Genomic DNA, 19,278 nt, shown 5'->3' with positions numbered 1-19,278 from the left:
CGCTTCCACCAGGATATACTGGACTTTGAACGCCGCTACCAAGGACAGTATAACGAGAACATGATGGGAGACTACATTTGGGGGCTGATTCGTGAAAGTGATTTACAGTATAATCGTAAATCTCGAAAAACTACTGACTTCTAAATCTTTTGTAGTCATTTTTGTATTACTTTAGTATAAATACATGTTACGTTGGATTCATATGTTGTTTTCTCATTGGAAATAGGTAAATTTCAAAATATCACTGTCCTGGTCAAAAAAGCAAAGTTTGTGGGGAATAATAGCCATTTTCTATACTTTTGAGGCATGAGCAATTAGGAAATAACACTTACTACCCAGGAACAAAAATTGTGTTACATAGTGTTATTTCTATCAAATAAGTTAATTGAGTCTATCGAGGTAGCCTTTAAAAACAGCACAAAACTCCAAAGCAGTAAATGTTCAGACTGTCCCGTCTTATGACTTGTCACTGTATGGACACTTAGTAGCTTTAAAATGCCCTGAATAATCTGTTTGGTTTGGCTCCACAGCCTTTTGGGAAAAAAAAAAAATACTATAAAGTTGGGGCTATTTTATCTGATTTTAAAATAAGATAAAATCTTAATCCTTCTCCTTTATAATGAATAATTCAATCCCACATTTTATTAAGACTTCTCCCCATCAAGGGAGACACATTCTGTTTGGTTTTCATCTCCTTCTCAGACAAACACTTTCTTTGGCCAGTGATAACTCATGAACTTGAGTTGGTGGAATGTAATTAACGTCGATAGAGAGTTTGCTGTTTAAACTCCATTGTGTTTTGGGGGATACACAATTCATTCTCTATTACAGGTACAGCAACACAGTAGATTTCGGTCAGTAGGTGGCACTGTGGTATGGCAGTGCTCTACTCAATCACACCATGCAAGGAAGGAGATCTGTTTTGAATGCTGCGACGACTGGATTACCAGCAGTTGACAGACAACAGAAGCGCAATACAGGGGTTCTAGTTTTACGCAACAATAATTATAGCGTCTAAATGTAATTACTAATGTTGTGTAGTTATTGTCAAAAGTTCTAACAAGCTAGAAAAGCTTAATTTAGTACTGTAATTATACATTGTAGTACTATGTAACAAGTGTGTGTTAATACATTGTTATTAATGACACTTAAAAATATGCCACCCATATTTTAAAGTTCTGCAAAACGCCATCTTTAAGAAAATAGTTTATCAAGGATGGGGGGATCAATGGCGGACTGTTAAAATTATTACTATTATTTGTTTGTACTACTTTTGACTACAACAAAAAAAAACAATATATAATCACATTTAAAATTAAATGTAAAAAGAAAGCATTAGAGAAGGCAGACAATGTTATTTAACACTGATAATACAAACCAATATATTACACACCATGAATTTAAGTAAACATATACAACTGGTACAGCCCTACCTTCATTTCAGATTGATTCCTTGTGCGACATACACGTAAATGTATACCTAATGAATCCAGCTGTCTTCTTTATTGCAGAGCATGATCGTTTTTAAACAAACATTTTTGTTTAGAAAAGTAAATCTTTTAAGTTCTTAGTACTTTTTAATGTAGTTTTTTTTTTTTATAAGCCCATTGTCCTTCTGGCAGTAGATTTCTAGAAAACCCAGTTTGCTGTCCTGTTCATCCATGTTACAGTCCAGTAGCACTTAGTCCCATCCCAGCAGTGTGGCTCATGCAAGGCAGTGTCTGCATTGACGTTGGAAAATCATGGCTCATTATCCTCCCATTCTCACCTCCGCTCTCTGTTCCACTCATTCTGGTTAGTGTTGAACTCATGGCTTCATTGATGTTATGCTGGGAAGAAAAAAAAGTAATCCAAGAGAATACATTTAGTGCCAAAAACAAACCAAAAAAAATATTTAATTTTACTTTCCTTACTGTATAAAATGCATTTCAGTAATACTGGATTCTGCCGAGTCAACGCCCAGGGACGTAAAATGGTTGTTAAGGCAAAAGTGTGTGTGTGTGTGTGGGGGGGGGGGGGGGCCTGCCCCCCGCCGCAACTGAGCCGTCCCCACTTTAATGTCCGGCAATATTGTAAGCTATCTAAATAAATGTTCCGTACCAATGTAAAGTTTCCATCTCAAAGGTCGTGTGCACACAGATTTCTTAGTTCACGTGCAATAGTTAACATTGTATAAAATAACTGATGTCACAAGCGCGATCCTGTGCGGTTACGGTGTGACTTTATTTTTTTTTTTTACAGGGCCCGCTTAAAGAGAATTAAGAAAAAATAACAAACAAATGTAATGCAAAAGTAATTATTTGAAGACACGGTAGTATGACATCAGGTCTTCTTATATATATGTATATGTGATTTTGTACAGTACTGTATAGATGCCTACAATAGATCCTGCATTGAGAAAACTCGACCATAATCGGAATAAAGGGAATTATTATGCATTAGAAAACGATTGAGTGAGCCCGCATCGACGGGCTCTATCGCTTAAGTACAGTTCACGTGCAGTCATGGTTTTGGTAAGTAGCACTTTCAAAACTATACCATTGTGTGCAGTATTAAAATATGTTAAAATACAGCAAATACACAAAACCAACGGAATTGTGTATTTCACATTTTATTTTAGTGTTCTGTGTAACATGGGCCATCGTTTAACCTTGAAAAAGAAAACAAACAGTACCTGAAGCAGATATATGCGTTTATCATATCAACAATGTCAACATGTATTGTAAAAATACAGCAAAAAGTGTTTTGAAAACTGTCCGAAAACAGCTAAGAATCAAAAATGTCAAATAACAAAAATGCAATTTTTGATATAGAAATTGTCAAAATAAAGGGCAGCTGGAAGGTAAGAATTTACCAGTCAGGACCTCACTGAAGAAAATGTCCCCCTAAAAATAAGAGGGGGCCACTTTGACCATCATTCTGTAAGTCCTGGAGCAAACACTGGACTGGTGAAATAAAATTGAGTTGCTGCAGTATGTCCATTGTTTTGCCATTTTCAAATATTTTCACAACACAAGCATTCAACTTTAAGCTACAGTGTACGGTGCAAAAAAACATCATGAAAAACAAATTTGTAGGTGAAAAACGCAAGACTAAAAGACACTACATTTAAAAAAATATACAGTACTGTGCAAAAGTTTTAGGCAGGTGTGAAAAAATGCTGTAAAGTAAGAATGCTTTCAAAAATAGACATGTTACTAGATTATATTTATTAATTAACTAAATGCAAAGTGAGTGAACAGAAGAAAAATCTAAATCAAATCCATATTTGGTGTGACCACCCTTTGCCGCAGTGGTCGGCCAAGGAAACTTACTGCAGCAGATGAAAGACACATCATGCTTACTTCCCTTCGCAATCAGAAGATGTCCAGCAGTGCCATCAGCTCAGAATCGGCAGAAAACAGTGGGACCCTGGTACACCCATCTACTGTTCAGAGAAGTTTGGTCAGAAGTGGCCTTCATGGAAGACTTGTGGCCAAAAAGCCATACCTCCGACGTGGAAACAAGGACAAGCGACTCAATTATGCACAAAAACACAGGAACTGGGGTGCAGAAAAATGGCAGCAGGTGCTCTGGACTGATGAGTCAAAATTTGAAATATTTGGCTGTAGCAGAAGGCAGTTTGTTCGCCGAAGGGCTGGAGAGCGGTACACGAATGACTGTCTGCAGGCAACAGTGAAGCATGGTGGAGATTCCTTGCAAGTTTGGGGCTGCATTTCTGCAAGTGGAGTTGGGGATTTGGTCAGAATTAATGGTCTTCTCAATGCTGAGACGTACAGGCAGTTACTTATCCATCTCGCAATACCATCAGGGAGGCATCTGATTGGCCCCAAATTTATTCTGCAGCATGATAACGACCCCAAACATTCAGCGAAAGTCATTAAGAACTATCTTCAGCGTAAAGAAGAACAAGGAGTCCTGGAAGTGATGGTATGGCCCCCACAGAGCCCTGATCTCAACATCATCGAGTCTGTCTGGGATTACATGAAGAGAGAGAAGCAACTGAGGCTGCCTAAATCCACAGAAGAACTGTGGTTAGTTCTCCAATGTGTCTGGGCCAACCTACCTGCCAAGTTCCTTCAAAAACTGAGTGCAAGTGTACCTAGAAGAACTGATGCTGTTTTGAAGGCAAAGGGTGGTCTCACCAAATATTGATTTGATGTAGATTTTTCTTCTGTTCACTCATTTTGTATTTTGTTAATTGATAAATATAAACTACTAACATGTCTATTTTTGAAAGCATTCTTACTTTACAGCATTTTTTCACACCTGCCTAAAACTTTTGCACAGTACTGTATAAACTGGAGTGTCCGGTTTGAAAACATAACACAAAATAATAAATTAACATAGCATCTGAAGAAGCACCATAGCATTAAAATTAGGGGTGGGCAACAACATGAAAAATGTATATCGATATTGTGCACGTATTTTGATAGATAATTTCGAAGTCTTCCAAAACACAGAAAAATAAACACAACTGCAATATGAAACATACATACAGTGCATATAGAAAGTCTACACCCCCTTTCAAAATGTTCACCTTTTGTAGCTGTATAGCTTGGAATTAAAATGCATTAAAATAGTTTTTTTCATTTATCTAACCATCCTACCCCATAACTTTCAAGTGAAAAAAATATTCTAGAAATTTGTAGAAAAATAATTAAAAATAAAAACTGAAATAGCTTGGTTGGATAAGTGTCCACCCCCCTTGTAATAGCAATCCTAAATTAACTTAGGTGTAACCAATTGCCAAATCACACACCAAGTTAAGTGGCCTACACCTGTGTTAAATTGTAGTGATTCGCATGATTTCAAGATACATTCAGCAGTTCCTGTAGGTTCCCTCTGCTAGGTAGTGCATTTCAAAGCAAAGACTCAACCATGAGCACAAGGCACTTTCAAAAGAACTCCGGGACAAAGTTGTTGAAAGGCACAGATCAGGAGATGGGTATAAAAAATATCAAATGCCTTGAATATCCCTTGGAGCACGGTCAAGACGATTATTAAGAAGTGGAAGGTGTATGGCACCACAAAGACCCTACCTAGATCAGGCCGTCCCTCCAAACTGGATGACCGAGCAAGAAGTAGACTGATCAGAGAGGCTACCAAGCAGCCAATGGCAACTTTGCAAGAGCTAGAGGATTTTATGGCCAAGACTGCTACCAAGCAGCCAATGGCAACTTTGCAAGAGCTACAGGATTTTATGGCCAAGACTGGTCAAATTGTGTATGTGTCAACAATATCCTAAGCACTCCACAAATCTGGCCTGTATGGTAAGGTGGCAAGAAGGAAGCCATTACTCAAGAAAGCCCACCTTGAATCCTGTTTGAAGTATGCAAACAAACACTCAGGAGATTCTGTAGCCATGTGGCAAAAAGTTTTGACAGAGCTTGAACAGTTTTGTAATGAAGAATGGTCAAATATTGCCAAATCTAGGTGTGCAAAGTTGGTAGAGACCTATCCCAACAGACTCACAGCTGTAATTGCTGCCGAAGGTGCTTCCAGCAAGTATTAACTCAGGGGGGGTGGAGACTTATCCAATTATGATCTTTTAGTTTTGTATTTTTAATATATAATTTTTTTCTCAATAAAAACTTTTTCCCCCTTAACTGTGGAGTATGGTGTGTAGATAAGTGGAAAAAAATCATCATTTAAATGCATGAAACTCTGAGGCACTGACACAACAAAATGTGAAAAAAGTTCAAAGGGGTGTAGACTTTCTATAGGCACTGTATATATATTAACATATTTATATATTAAAAGCAATCTTACTTTAACATAGTGGTGCTTTGCTTCACAATAGCCATGGAGAAAAACAAGGTATTGTTACATTATTTTACTATTCCATCATTAGTCACCTCAAAACTGAAATATTTCTATAATTACTGCACACAGACTTCGGTGATTGTTAATTTTCTAGCCAATCCGGAAGTAACTGAATCTTCAGCTGCTGTTTATGAATGCTGACTCATGACACCTCTAAAAGTATTGTGCGGTGTCATACAGAATTTTGCGTTATTTTCAGATGCGTTTTTATGTTTTAAAAGTTCATCTCATTTATAATACCGAAAGGTCACATTTAAAAAATACATTAATAATAGCGTAAGTAAATCGCAAGGACAAAATGCAATGAACCGCTGACACGTGCATTTTTTTTTTATTATCGATATCGAACGCTATCGATATCATATCAAAATATTGATATCGATCATGATGATGCAAGCAATTGTCTGAATCATTCAATGCACAGAGCAACTACTTCTAGGCAGGTTTCTCTAAAGTTTGAAATTGCGCTTTCCTGTTACGCTACAGACCATATTTGGGATTTCTTTAGGCACTGCATTAAACATTTTAATGCTAGAGTGCTACTTCAGATGCTACATTAACTTCTTATTTTGTGTTGTGTTTTCACAATGGACATTCCAATGTCTTACTTACAGAGTTTATGTAAAGCCATTTATTTTAGTGGATCAAAACTTAACGCATTTATATATTTTTTAAATAGACTTTTAGTCCACTGTTTTTCACCTACAAATGTGTTTTTTCATGATGTGCTTTTGTACTGCACTGTAGCTTTAAAGTTGAATGTTTGTTTTGTGAACATTTTTGAAATGACAAAACAGTGGATATACTGCAGCAACATTGAATTTCACTTCTTGATTCTTTAGCGTGACTGCGTGCTGTGCTCTACCTTTGAATTTTAAGCATGCCTAAACGTAATCTATCTACCTAATGTTAATAATGCCTATAATTCCTAATTAGATTTAGTCATATGGAGATGGTTACCCGCAATCTGATTCATCCTGGTTTTAGTCCTATATTTCTACTGTATGTTTGATTCTTGTGCATTTTTTCTTTTTGAGTGATTCAAGAGTTATTTTCTGCGTTATATTACCAATTTAAAGTCTTACAAGGCATACCAGAGTCTTTCATTATTATTGTACAAAGCTGGTCAAACAACTCAAAACCCCTTCTATAACACTGTTAAAGAATACATCAGCACTACATGAAAAATAAAATATAAACTATCCCATCTTGCTGATCCAAATGTATTTGGTCATTGTATAATAATCTGTATGTACCCAAACATCTGCATAATACCACACTGCTATGTCCAAAGTCACTGTTTTCGAACATCTCTTCTGAGCCAAAAAACATGACTTTCGCAGGTACCCTCACATGTGATCTGTAATGTATCAGTGTATTCCCAATGAAGCACTGCTTTAGCTATATTACCTCTGTGTAGAAACAGACTAGTCTGCGGGACAAACATGGTCCGTACAATGTTCCATAAGAATGGAACTTGTACCTGCTTTCGTTTTGTGCAGTAGACATTTTTCACACTGTACATGTTTCCTTTGCTTGTTGTATTTTGATGTATTGTTATGATTAATGTGTTGCATTAAAAAAAAAAAGTCTGTGCTGTGTAAGTGGTTGTGGGGAAAAGAAAACCAAGACAGAGTTGTTCCCGTTTCCAACTAATGAAGGGACCTACCCACAGTTATAGCAGCACTGTGTTATTTCAATATATGTCCCCAAAGTCTTAGCTATAGCTCCAGCTGATTCGGAATGTTTGCAAAATTGAGACGTATCAAATAAACTACCAAATGAGATTCGGAAATGATGCATTTCCTTTCAGAATGAGGTCTTTGAGGATGATCCGACCTAAAAAAAATAATATTGCATTTCTTCATCCTTCGTATTTGGTTTTCATTTGTATTTTCTGACACAACACATGCACACACCATTGAGTGGGAAAGTCGAATTCGGCCTCAGATTCCATCTTTCTATCAGTTTCTGAACAATCTGATGTTGAAATATTGTCTGGCATTATTTCGGACGTTGCCTGTGTACAGTCACACTGTGTTGCTGAGGAAAATTCAAATTTAAACTGTTAATGACACAGCTTCGATACGGCAGTGGAGTGATATGTTTTTCTTTCTCTTTGTAGATTTTTGCTTGCCATTGTAACGTGTCTGTTTGGGTGTTTTTGTTATTAGACATCTTGCGTATACAGAAATAACAAAAACACCCAAACAGACTGAAAAAAAAAGATTCTTGGTGATAAATCTCCCTCCTGAATTGCGAAGGCGCTGGGTAAAGGGAACAGAGTGCCCTGTACTGGATGTTCTGACAATTCATTCCAGGGAAAGGTGGAAGTCTGCCATCTACAAAGGAGGAGGTGCCATGGTACACCAAGTCATCTCCTCAGAAGGGAAGCAATGTGGCAACCACGGATTGGAGGAGAAACGGCTTCACTTGCTTACCAAGGGGCGTGACTGACGGTACAAAAGGAAACGTGGCTAAACGATCTGTTCCTTTGTTATGGTTGCAAGAGAACCCATGAAGGAGAATAAAAAAGTAACAGTGAGTGTTAAGTGTTTGTTTGTTTTGTTGTGTCTAACTGTACTTGTTTGTTTATTGGATGGTTAACACATACCAGGAGCTGTTGCTTAAGGCCAGCACCAACCCAGACAACACTTCACCACTGTGCACTAATAAACTGTATTTCACCACTTGCACATTGGCACTCACTCTGGACTTGTGATCGTATGTGTCTTTCTATGGGTTATACTGTGTTTATTGTTTCGAGACTGTAACCCATTGTAATTATTTGTTGCGGTCACCAGACCGGGATTACAAAATAAACATGTTTGGATTGTGAACTTTGTTGGCTGTCTTCTGTTTCATAATCACATCACCTTTACACCTGGGTACTACAAACCACTTTGTCACACAGACAGTTGCAATGGCAAGCAAAAATCTACAAACAGAAAAAAAAAAAACATACCGTTCCACTGCCACAAATTGCAGGGATTAACTGGCTAAATTGGAACCACGAACGTTAATATAATGGAACCTTATGCTGTATATTAAATTATGCATCATGTGCGCTGTGATGAGTCAAAGGGATTTCGGTCTGTGATTCAGCCTCCCGACAGTAGATGGCATCAAACCAACTCTGGACTTCCCTTACCAAGATCTCGTGACCATGGCAAAAGTCATCTTTTTGAGGGGCGGCACCTTGGTGAGGGGCAGAAGTACGAGTATGTAAATTCCAGCCACTGGAGTCAAGTGAAGGATAAGGACACTTGTCAGTTGGGGATTGGTGTTCCACTGACTACACAGGCGGGACATTACATACTAAAGGGAACGTACTACTGTTTTCGAGGTTGGTCCGAAAGTAAAATAGGCGGAGTAACGGGTGGAGGGAGAGACTAGTTTGCTGCAGCGGGATTTTTTTTGAAAACACTAACATTTTTTTTGTCTTTTTTTGTTTATGTATGGTTCGCCACGAAGACGATTAAAGACGAGTTCTTACGGTCTGTTTTGGATTTCACCCCTGCACTCCTTCCCTCACACCATTTTGTTTTCTTTTGTTATTTAATTATTTTGTTGTGTATAGATAATAAAAATTAATTATTTTATTTCTGTACACATAAATTACTGTCTGGACATTCCATTTAATACACTCTCGCCTCACAGCGCTTTTGTTGTTAAATAGCGAAGTTGTGTCATTAACAGTTTCAATCAATTTTCCTCAGCATCACAGTGTGACTTTACACCGGGAACGTCCAAAATCATGTCAGACAACATTTCAACATCAGATTGTTCAGAAACTGATAGGGAGATGGAATTTGTGGCTGAATTTGACTTTCCCACTTAGTGTCGTGTAGATGATTGTGCATGTGTTTGCCAGAAAATGCAAATGAAATCCAAATATGAAGGATAAAAAAGGTCATTCTTTTTTTAGGTCGGATCATCCTCAAAGACCTAATTCCGAAAGGAAATACTTTGTTTCCGAATCTCATTACCTACTTTATTTAATATGCGACCATTCTGTAAACATTCCGAATCAGCTGGAGCGTGGGAACATATACGAAAATAAAACAGTGTTGCTATAATTGTGGATAGGTCCCTTCATTAGTTGGGAACAAGAACAACTCCATCTTGGTTTTCTTTTCCCTGCAACCACTTGCACAGCACTTTTTTTTTTTTTTATTGAATGCAACATGAATTATAATAATAAATCAAAATGCAACCTGCGAAGGAAACATGTACAATGTGAAAGATGTTTACTACACAAAACGAAAGCAGGTACAAATTCCTTCCATATGGAAAATTAGACGGACCGTGTTTGTCACACAGACTAGTGTGTTTCCACGTGGAGGTAATATAGCTTACACAATGCTTCATTGGGCATGCACCAGTACATCTGACTGTACAAGCGGAAGGCAAGTTTTTTGGCTCAGAAGAGATGCTCGAGAACAATGATTTTGGACATTGGCTGTGCGGCATGATGCAAATGTTTGGATGCATACAGATTACACTATGTAACACAATTTTTGTTCCTGGGTAGTAAGTGTTATTTCCTAATTGCTTATGCCTCAAAAGTATAGAAAATGACTATTATTCCCCACAAACTTTGCTTTTGTGACCAGGACAGTGATATTTTGAAATTTACCTATTTCCAATGAGAAAATGGGCGAATTTGTGTCTTTTCGTTCACATAAAGTCAGAAAAAAACAACACATGAATCCAAATTAACATGTATTTATACTAAAGTAATACAAAAATGACTACAAAAGATTAGTCAACCATGTAGTTTTTCGAGATTTACGATTATAATGCAAATCACTTTCACGAATCAGCCCCCAAATGTAGTCTCCCATCATGTTCTCGTTATACTGTCCTTGGTAGCGGCGTTCAAAGTCCAGTATATCCTGGTGGAAGCACTCGCCTTGCTCCTCAGAGTACGCTCCCATGTTCTCCTTGAATTTACCAAGATGAGCATCAAGGATATGGACTTTGAGGAACATCCTACAGCCCATTGTGCCGTAGTTCTTCACCAGAGTCTCAACCAGCTCCACATAGTTTTCGGCCTTGTGATTGCCCAGGAAGCCCCGAACCACTGCGACAAAGCTGTTCTAAGCTGCTTTCTCCTTACTAGTGAGCTTCTTGGAGAATTCATTGCACTCCAGGATCTTTTTTATCTGTGGTCCGACGAAGACACCGGCTTTGACCTTTGCCTCAGACAGCTTAGGGAAGAAGTCTTGAAGGTACTTGAAGGCTGCCGACTCCTTATCTAGAGCTCTGACAAATTGTTTCATAAGGCCCAATTTGATGTGCAGTGGTGGCATCAGCACCTTCCGGGGGTCCACCAGTGGCTCCCACTTGACGTTGTTCCTCCCCACAGAGAACTCGGTCCGCTGTGGCCAGTCCTGCCTGTGGTAGTGCGCATTGGTGTCCCTGCTGTCTCAAAGGCAAAGATAGCAGGGAAACTTGGTAAAACCGCCTTGGAGACCCATCAGGAATGCCACCATTGCAGCCTCTTGATGCCAGCTCAGAAAAATGCAGATATGTATCCACTTAGGCAGCTGGAACTAAACTGAACTGGTGGGCTTAAGGCCCCTGTATTTATATTACTGGAAAGTTCTAGAAAGTTCTAGAAGTTACTCCAAGTTTACTCAGCACTGAATCTATCTGGAATGTTCTGAAAAATTGGTAAATTTCAAAATATCACTGTCCTGGTCACAAAAGCAAAGTTTGTGGGGAATAATAGCCATTTTCTATACTTTTGAGGCATAAGCAATTAGGAAATAACACTTACTACCCAGGAACCAAAAAAAAAAAAAAAATTGTTATACAATGACCAAATACATTTGGAATGGCTAGGTGGGATAGTTTATGTTTTATTAGTGCTGATGTACCCTTTGGACCACCACAGGCTGCTAGGTCAGTCCCGATCTAACCTGGTGTATCTCTCAGGTGTTTAAATTGTACTAGAGAAATACAGAACCATCCCTCAATGATTCACTTCTCTAAAGGAATTAAGAGTCGGTTAACAGCAGTGTTCTGGATACAGAAGCACCTGTGAATTGAGCTCCTGCTATCAGCCATCAATCTAAGTTTACAACTGAAATCCCATATTTAAAAAAAAAAAAAAAAAAAAAAAAAAATCTAAATACACATGAAATGGCCTTTTCTTCAATAGTAAATAGACTATCCACAGATCTTAAACCATTTCTAAGTGAATTCAAAATAAATGCATTATACGAAGATTGGATATTTCTCCAAATAACAGTATTGTTTACTTCTTCAGCATCAAATAAAACAATGCTGGTATTCATTGGATTACATGGTAATCCACAAGATAGCGTTCCTAATAGGTAGATGGTGATAACCATATACTTTTTGTATGCCTTTGTAACAGAAACACAAAAATAAGTGGCTATAGAGCCTTTTATGAAATACATATTAATTACTGAAGTGTTTACATTGCATACCTGTTATGTAATAACGATAGGTTGCGGATGCAACCCTGGTTCCCTGAAAAAGAAAATAACCATTAACGTATGAGACATTGCCGTCAGGCAGTAGGGATTGGCTGAGATTGTGCGAGCTGCCGCGTAAGCCCGCCCCCCTGGGAGCTTACTATACGCAGCGCGCGGACACTCTCTTCCTCTTTTGCTCTTCGGGCTGAGAAGGCTTCCGGAGCGACCTCGCGGATTAGTGGTTATTTTCTCTTTCAGGGAACCAGGGTTGCATCCGCAACCTATCGTTCCCTTTCAATTCGAAAATAACCATTAACGTATGGGAACAGTGTACCCAAGCTGTCGCGAGGGAGGATTCTCGGCAGTAGGACAGACTTACGTCATAACGCAATTGCGTAGGCAATACATCTAGGCATATGTGGAGCTGCACCTCAGTGTCTGTGCTCGCAATGACACCTGTCCTAAGGTGGGGTATCAGACACTATGTTGGCATCCTGAGGTGCCACAGAGTGTAGCACAGACGCTCCAAGCAATGGAGCAGAGGAATCCAGCACGTTTAATCTGTAAAACCTCATAAAGGTATGCGGTGTAGCCCAACTGGCTGCCGCGCAAATATCAGACACTGGCACCTCTCTAAAGAGGGCCCAGGACGTTGCCATACCCCTAGTGGAATGCGCCTTCAACTGCCCTGGCGGTGGAAGGCCTGCAGACTCATAGGCTAATGTAATAGCGTCCACTATCCAGTGGGAAAGGCGTTGTTTTGACAACAGCTGACCCAACGTCTTAGAACCATTGCATATGAACAGTTGTCCTGTTTGCCTCACGGTCTTTGTACGGTCAACATAACACCTCAATGCCCGCACAGGGCAGAGCATGTGTAACCGTTGTTCCTCTGGAGAGGAAAAGGGAGGAGGATGGAACGCCATCAACTCAACCGGCTGGTTCATATGGAACGGGGATATAACCTTTGGCAGAAAGCCTGGATTTGTATGCATGGAGACCTTAGAACCGTCTCCTGCGAAGCGGATACAGGAAGGGTGCACTGACAGTGCATGTAATTCACTGACGCGTTTTGCTGACACTACCGACAGCAAAAACGTGGTTTTTATAGACATGAGCTTCATATCCACTGAGTGGAGAAGCTCAAACAGTGCCTTGGTCAGGGCTTCTAGCACCACGTCAAGGCTCCATGACGGTAAGTTGGTCACTCTTGGAGGTCGCAAGCGTCTTGCGCCTTTAAGGAACTGAGATGCCAAAAAAAATGGCAACCCGGTGATAATCCGTCAATGCGTACATGGCAGGCTGAGATGGTGGCTAAATACACTAAGTGTAGAGGGAGATTTCCCTTCATCTAACAGTTTCTGCAGAAACTGTAATATTACTGCCATAGGACAAGATATTGGGTCATGGCCCCCAGCCAAACACCAATCTTGGAACAACTGCCATTTGTACGTGTACTGCGACCTGGCAGAGGGCGCTCTGGCACTCAATGGTCGAGATCACTGCTGTCGAAAGCCCTAAGCTTGACAGGCGCTCCCGCTCAGGGGTCAAGCCCATAGCTGCATGAGCTTGGGGCTCGGGTGCCAAAGCCGACCTTCGGCCTGGGACAATAGGTCTGCTCGCAGGGGAAGCTCCTGCGGTTGACCATGCAGTAACTGCACCACACTCGGGAACCATACTCTCCAAGGCCACTGAGGAGCGATCAGAATCACTGTCGCTCGCTCTACCCTGACCTTCTCTAAGAAGGCGGGGAGCATCGGAGTCGGAGGAAAAGCATACAGGAGGACTGGCGGCCAATCGTGAGCCAGTGCGTCGACTCCTAGGGGGCTGTCGGGATCCCTCACCGAGAACCATAGGGCAGTGCGTGGTCTCTCGCGAAGCGAAGAGATCTACCTGCACTCTGCCGAACCATTCCCAGATGCGCTCTACCACCTGAGGGTGGGGATGCCATTCTCCTGCAAGAGGGCCTCCTCTGGATAATAGGTCCGCTGCGTAATTGACTCTGCCTGGTAGGTGAACTGCGCGCAGAGAGGTCAAGCGCGGCTGTGCCCATAGCAACAGCCGTGCTACCATTTGGTGAAGGCGGGGGGACTGCAGGCCGCCCTGGCGGATGATGTACGCCACAACCGTGGTTTTGTCCGACCGCACCAACACGTGCTTGTCTAGAAGCACTGGCAAGAAGTGCCGGAGGGTGAGGTCCACTGCTCTGAGTTCCAGAGCGTTGATGTGGGCTGACCTCCAGGGTCCTGACCATACTCCACGGGTCCCTGAACCGTTCCAGACTGCTCCCCAACCTCAGTTGGAAGCGTCGGTCGTAACCACTTCCCTCTGGAAGATGGGACCCAGGCGAACGCCCTTGCGGACGTTTGCCGGAACTTTCCACCAGTGTAGTGCTTCCCAGCAGGTTCGGGATACCGTCAACCTGCGGTGTTTGTCTCTCCGCGGATGTAAAGCGAAGGCATTGAACCAGGCCTGTAGAGGTCTCTGGTGTAATAAGCCCAAAGGAAGGGCTTGTGAGGCGGCAGCCATGAGCCCCAGCATGCGCTGACACAGCTCCATGCTGATTGTTTCTCTCAACCTGAACAGAGAGAGACACCGCTCCAGCGAGGCAACTCTTTGTGTCGACAGGGTCGCTTCCATGGACACTGAGTCCAGATACAACCCCACGAACTCGGTCTGTTGGCTTGGAACGAGGCGGCTCTTCTCTGAATTGACCTTCAGACCCAGCCGCTGAAGATGGTTTGTAACCATCACTGTGTGCAGTGCCAGCTGCTCCTTTGACTGTGCGCAGACGAGCCAGTCGTCCAGATAGTTCAGCAGTCAGACACCTTGAGCCCGCAAAGGAGCTAAAATGGCATCCATACATTTGGAAAAGGTCCGAGAAGCTAAAGACAGACCGAATGGGAGGACACAAAACTCATACACCCTGCTCTGGAATGCGAAACGCAGATACTTCCTGTGACCTGGGCAGATGGGAACGTGAAAGTACGCATCTGTCAGGTCTACGGTGGTAAACCACTCACCGTGCCGGACAGACTGGATGATGTGCCTGTGCGTAAGCATCCTGAACAATAACCGCTAGGTATCTGTTCAGTACTCGCAGATCTAAAATAGGGCGGAACCCGCCATCCCTTTTGGGCACTAGGAGGTATTTGGAATAGAACCTCTGGTCGATCAGAGCAGGGTCTACTTGTTGAATAGCACGCTTCCTGAGCAGTGTCTGTATCTGCATTCAGAGCTGAGGACTGAATCGAGTCCTTTACTGCAGTTACAACCACCCTTCCGCTTTAACCGGAACTGAAGGGTGTACCCGGTGGAAATGGTCTTGTGCACCCAGATGTCGTTGGTGCACTGTTGCCAGAACTGGAGCTGTGGAACAGTGTAGGGGTGGGCTAATAGCTGCCTGGGTGTTTCAGGGCTGCTTTGGTTGCGCACACTCACGAGGGGCCTGGCCGGAGCTATGAGGACGTGACCTGCCACCTCCGCTAGGGCGCCATATTACATGCCGCGGTTGTGTAACCCCAGGCTGCACTGATAGACCTGCGGGGGGGGGTCTTACCACCCCGTGGTCGCACCTGCTGTTGTGGAGGTGCCTTGCGCCAGGGCTGTCCCTGGGGCCGCTTCGCTGGAACCGTTTGCTTGGCCACATCTTGGCCATTTACTGCGACACCTCTCATGCTTTGACGGAGTGTTGTAGCATCTCCTCTACTGCCAGACCAAACGTGTGTCTGGCAGTGATTGCAACATCCAGCAAGGTGGCCTTGTCAGGCTCCTGCACTCTCGCCTGCGAGAGCCAGAGCTGTCTTCTGGCCACCACCATTGAAGCAATGCTCCTGCCCTGAGCCCGCGCGTTGAGCTGGGCTAACCTTACCAGCAGCTGGCTGACCGTGTCTAGCTTGCTTCTGAGGGCCGCAGAAGGGCACTCCGGAAGGTCTCTAATTAGTGCCGCCTGGCAGACTGTCAGTAGACTGGCTACGTTAGACAGTCTGACTGCCTCCGTGGCCGCAGAATACCTTTTCTTTAGGTGTATCTCTGTGGTCCTGCACTGTTTATTAGGACATGCTGGGTCCTTAGTAAGCCCAGACAGTGTCTTCGTTTTCACCAACGCGGCGAACGCAGCGTCCACCGGTGGAAAGGACGCTAGGCCAGCCTTGCTGGCCCCCTGCATAGTAAAGGCCGAAGCCTTGCGAGACGTCGCAGGAGCAGAGGCTGGAGCGCCCCAAGTAGACTGCACCTCTTTAACAAAGTCCGGGAATGTTGGGAGCATCCTGGACTGACGGGACTAAGCCGAAGGCGACTCAAACAGAGATCGCCGTGGAAGCTCTGTCAACCACAGACCACACAGAGTCGTCAGTGTCCATCGGCTCGGGCTCAGCGTCCTGGTCCGAGTGGTGGGAGGCTACCTCAGCCTCTACACTGTCCCCTTCCAGGATGTCAGAAGCATCTCTGGAGACGGCATCTATATCCCAGTCCTGCTGCGGCTGTATCGGAAGGGAAACGTCTGATAGAGAACATAAGAACATAAGAAAGTTTACAAACGAGAGGAGGCCATTCGGCCCATCTTCCTCGTTTGGTTGTTAGTAGCTTATTGATCCCAAAATCTCATCAAGCAGTTTCTTGAAGGATCCCAGAGTGTCAGCTTCAACAACATTACTGGGGAGTTGATTCCAGACCCTCACAATTCTCTGTGTAAAAAAGTGTCTCCTATTTTCTGTTCTGAATGCCCCTTTTTCTAAACTCCATTTGTGACCCCTGGTCCTTGTTTCTTTTTTCAGGCTGAAAAAGTCCCTTGGGTCGACACTGTCAATACCTTTTAGAATTCTGAATGCTTGAATTAGGTCGCAACGTAGTCTTCTTTGTTCAAGACTGAACAGATTCAATTCTTTTAGCCTGTCTGCATATGACATGCCTTTTAAGCCCAGAATAATTCTGGTCGCTCTTCTTTGCACTCTTTCTAGAGCAGCAATATTTTTTTTATAGCGAGGTGACCAGAACTGAACACAATATTCAAGATGAGGTCTTACTAGTGCATTGTACAGTTTTAACATTACTTCCCTTGATTTAGATTCAACACTTTTCACAATGTATCCGAGCATCTTGTTAGCCTTTTTTATAGCTTCCCCACATTGTCTAGATGAAGACATTTCTGAGTCAACAAAAACTCCTAGGTCTTTTTCATAGATTCCTTCTCCAATTTCAATATCTCCCATATGATATTTATAATGTACATTTTTATTTCCTGCGTGCAGTACCTTACACTTTTCTCTATTAAATGTCATTTGCCATGTGTCTGCCCAGTTCTGAATCTTGTCTAGATCATTTTGAATGACCTTTGCTGCTGCAACAGTGTTTGCCACTCCTCCTACTTTTGTGTCATCTGCAAATTTAACAAGTTTGCTTACTATACCAGAATCTAAATCATTAATGTAGATTAGGAATAGCAGAGGACCTAATACTGATCCCTGTGGTACACCGCTGGTTACCACACTCCATTCTGAGGTTTTTCCTCTAATAAGTACTTTCTGTTTTCTACATGTTAACCACTCCCTAATCCATGTACATGTGTTTCCTTGAATCCCAACTGCGTTCAGTTTGAGAATTAATCTTTTGTGCGGGACTTTGTCAAAAGCTTTCTGGAAATCTAAATAAACCATGTCATATGCTTTGCAATTATCCATTATGGATGTTGCATCCTCAAAAAAATCAAGCAAGTTAGTTAGGCACGATCTCCCTTTCCTAAAACCATGTTGACTGTCTCCCAGTACCCTGTTACCATATAGGTAATTTTCCATTTTGGATCTTATTATAGTTTCCATAAGTTTGCATATAATAGAAGTCAGGCTTACTGGTCTGTAGTTACCTGGTTCAGTTTTGTTTCCCTTTTTGTGGATCGGTATTACGTTTGCAATTTTCCAGTCTGTCGGTACCACCCCTGTGTCAAGAGACTGCTGCATGATCTTGGTTAGCGGTTTGTAAATTACTTCTTTCATTTCTTTGAGTACTACTGGGAGGATCTCATCCGGCCCAGGGGATTTGTTTATTTTAAGAGCTCCTAGTCCCTTTAACATTTCTGCCTCAGTTATGCTAAAGTTATTTAAAACTGGACAGGAACTGGATGACATGTGGGGCATGTTGTCAGTATCTTCCTTTGTAAAAACTTGTGAAAAGTAATCATTTAACATATTTGCTATTTTTTTTTCTTCATCTACGATTTTGCCATTTGTATCTCTTAAACATTTAATCTCCTCTTTGAATGTTCTCTTGCTGTTGTAATATTGGAAAAACATTTTGGAATTGGTTTTAGCTCCCTTAGCAATGTTCATTTCTATTTCTCTCTTGGCCTTTCTAACTTCCTTTTTGACTTGCGTTTGCAGTTCTGTGTACTCTTTCTGCGTACTTTCTTTTTGGTCCTTTTTTAATGCTCTGTAAAGTGCCTTTTTTCGCTGAATATTTTTTTTAATTGATCTATTAAACCATTTTGGCAATTTAGTTTTACATTTAGATTTGTCTACTTTAGGGATATAATTGTTTTGCGCCTCTAGTACTACATTTTTGAAGAACAACCATCCTTCTTCTGTGGGTGTTTTCTCTATTTTACTCCAATCTACTTCTGTTAGTCTCTGTTTCATACCTTCATAGTTTGCTTTTCTAAAATTGTAAACCTTAGCTTTAGTCATTTCTTTTGGGGATTTAAAAAACACTTCAAATGAGACCATGTTGTGGTCTGAGTTTGCCAGTGGTTCTCTGACCTCTGTTTTAGTTATTCTATCTTCGTTATTTGAAAAGACTAAATCAAGGCATGCCTCCCCTCTAGTCGGTGCCTTCACAAATTGTGTTAGGAAGCAGTCATTTGTCATTTCCACCATTTCTATTTCATCCTTCGCGCTACCCACCGGGTTTTCCCATTTTATTTGGGGGAAGTTGAAATCCCCCATTAGTATGGCTTCTCCTTTGCTACACACATTTCTAATGTCATTGTATAACAGATTATTGTGCTCACCGT

The 19,278-nt window shown here is 41.8% G+C and overlaps 1 protein-coding gene across 2 annotated transcripts in view; it reads right to left on the bottom strand.

Annotated features, from left to right (window-relative positions):
* Positions 1-306: 306 nt before the first annotated feature.
* Positions 307-19,278, bottom strand: part of LOC121323747 (glutamate receptor 1-like) — a 116,256-nt gene continuing 97,284 nt past the window's right edge. For both annotated transcript variants that reach the window (XM_041264936.1, XM_041264935.1), the window contains exon 16: positions 307-1,829. In XM_041264936.1, the coding sequence (XP_041120870.1) occupies positions 1,665-1,829 (165 nt within the window). In that variant the 3' untranslated portion in view covers positions 307-1,664. The remainder of the gene's footprint in view (positions 1,830-19,278) is intronic.

This window comes from Polyodon spathula, chromosome 12 (assembly GCF_017654505.1).
Source record: "Polyodon spathula isolate WHYD16114869_AA chromosome 12, ASM1765450v1, whole genome shotgun sequence".
In the NCBI taxonomy this organism is placed as follows: Eukaryota; Metazoa; Chordata; class Actinopteri; order Acipenseriformes; family Polyodontidae; genus Polyodon; species Polyodon spathula.
This window is presented reverse-complemented; position numbering and strand designations above follow the sequence as displayed.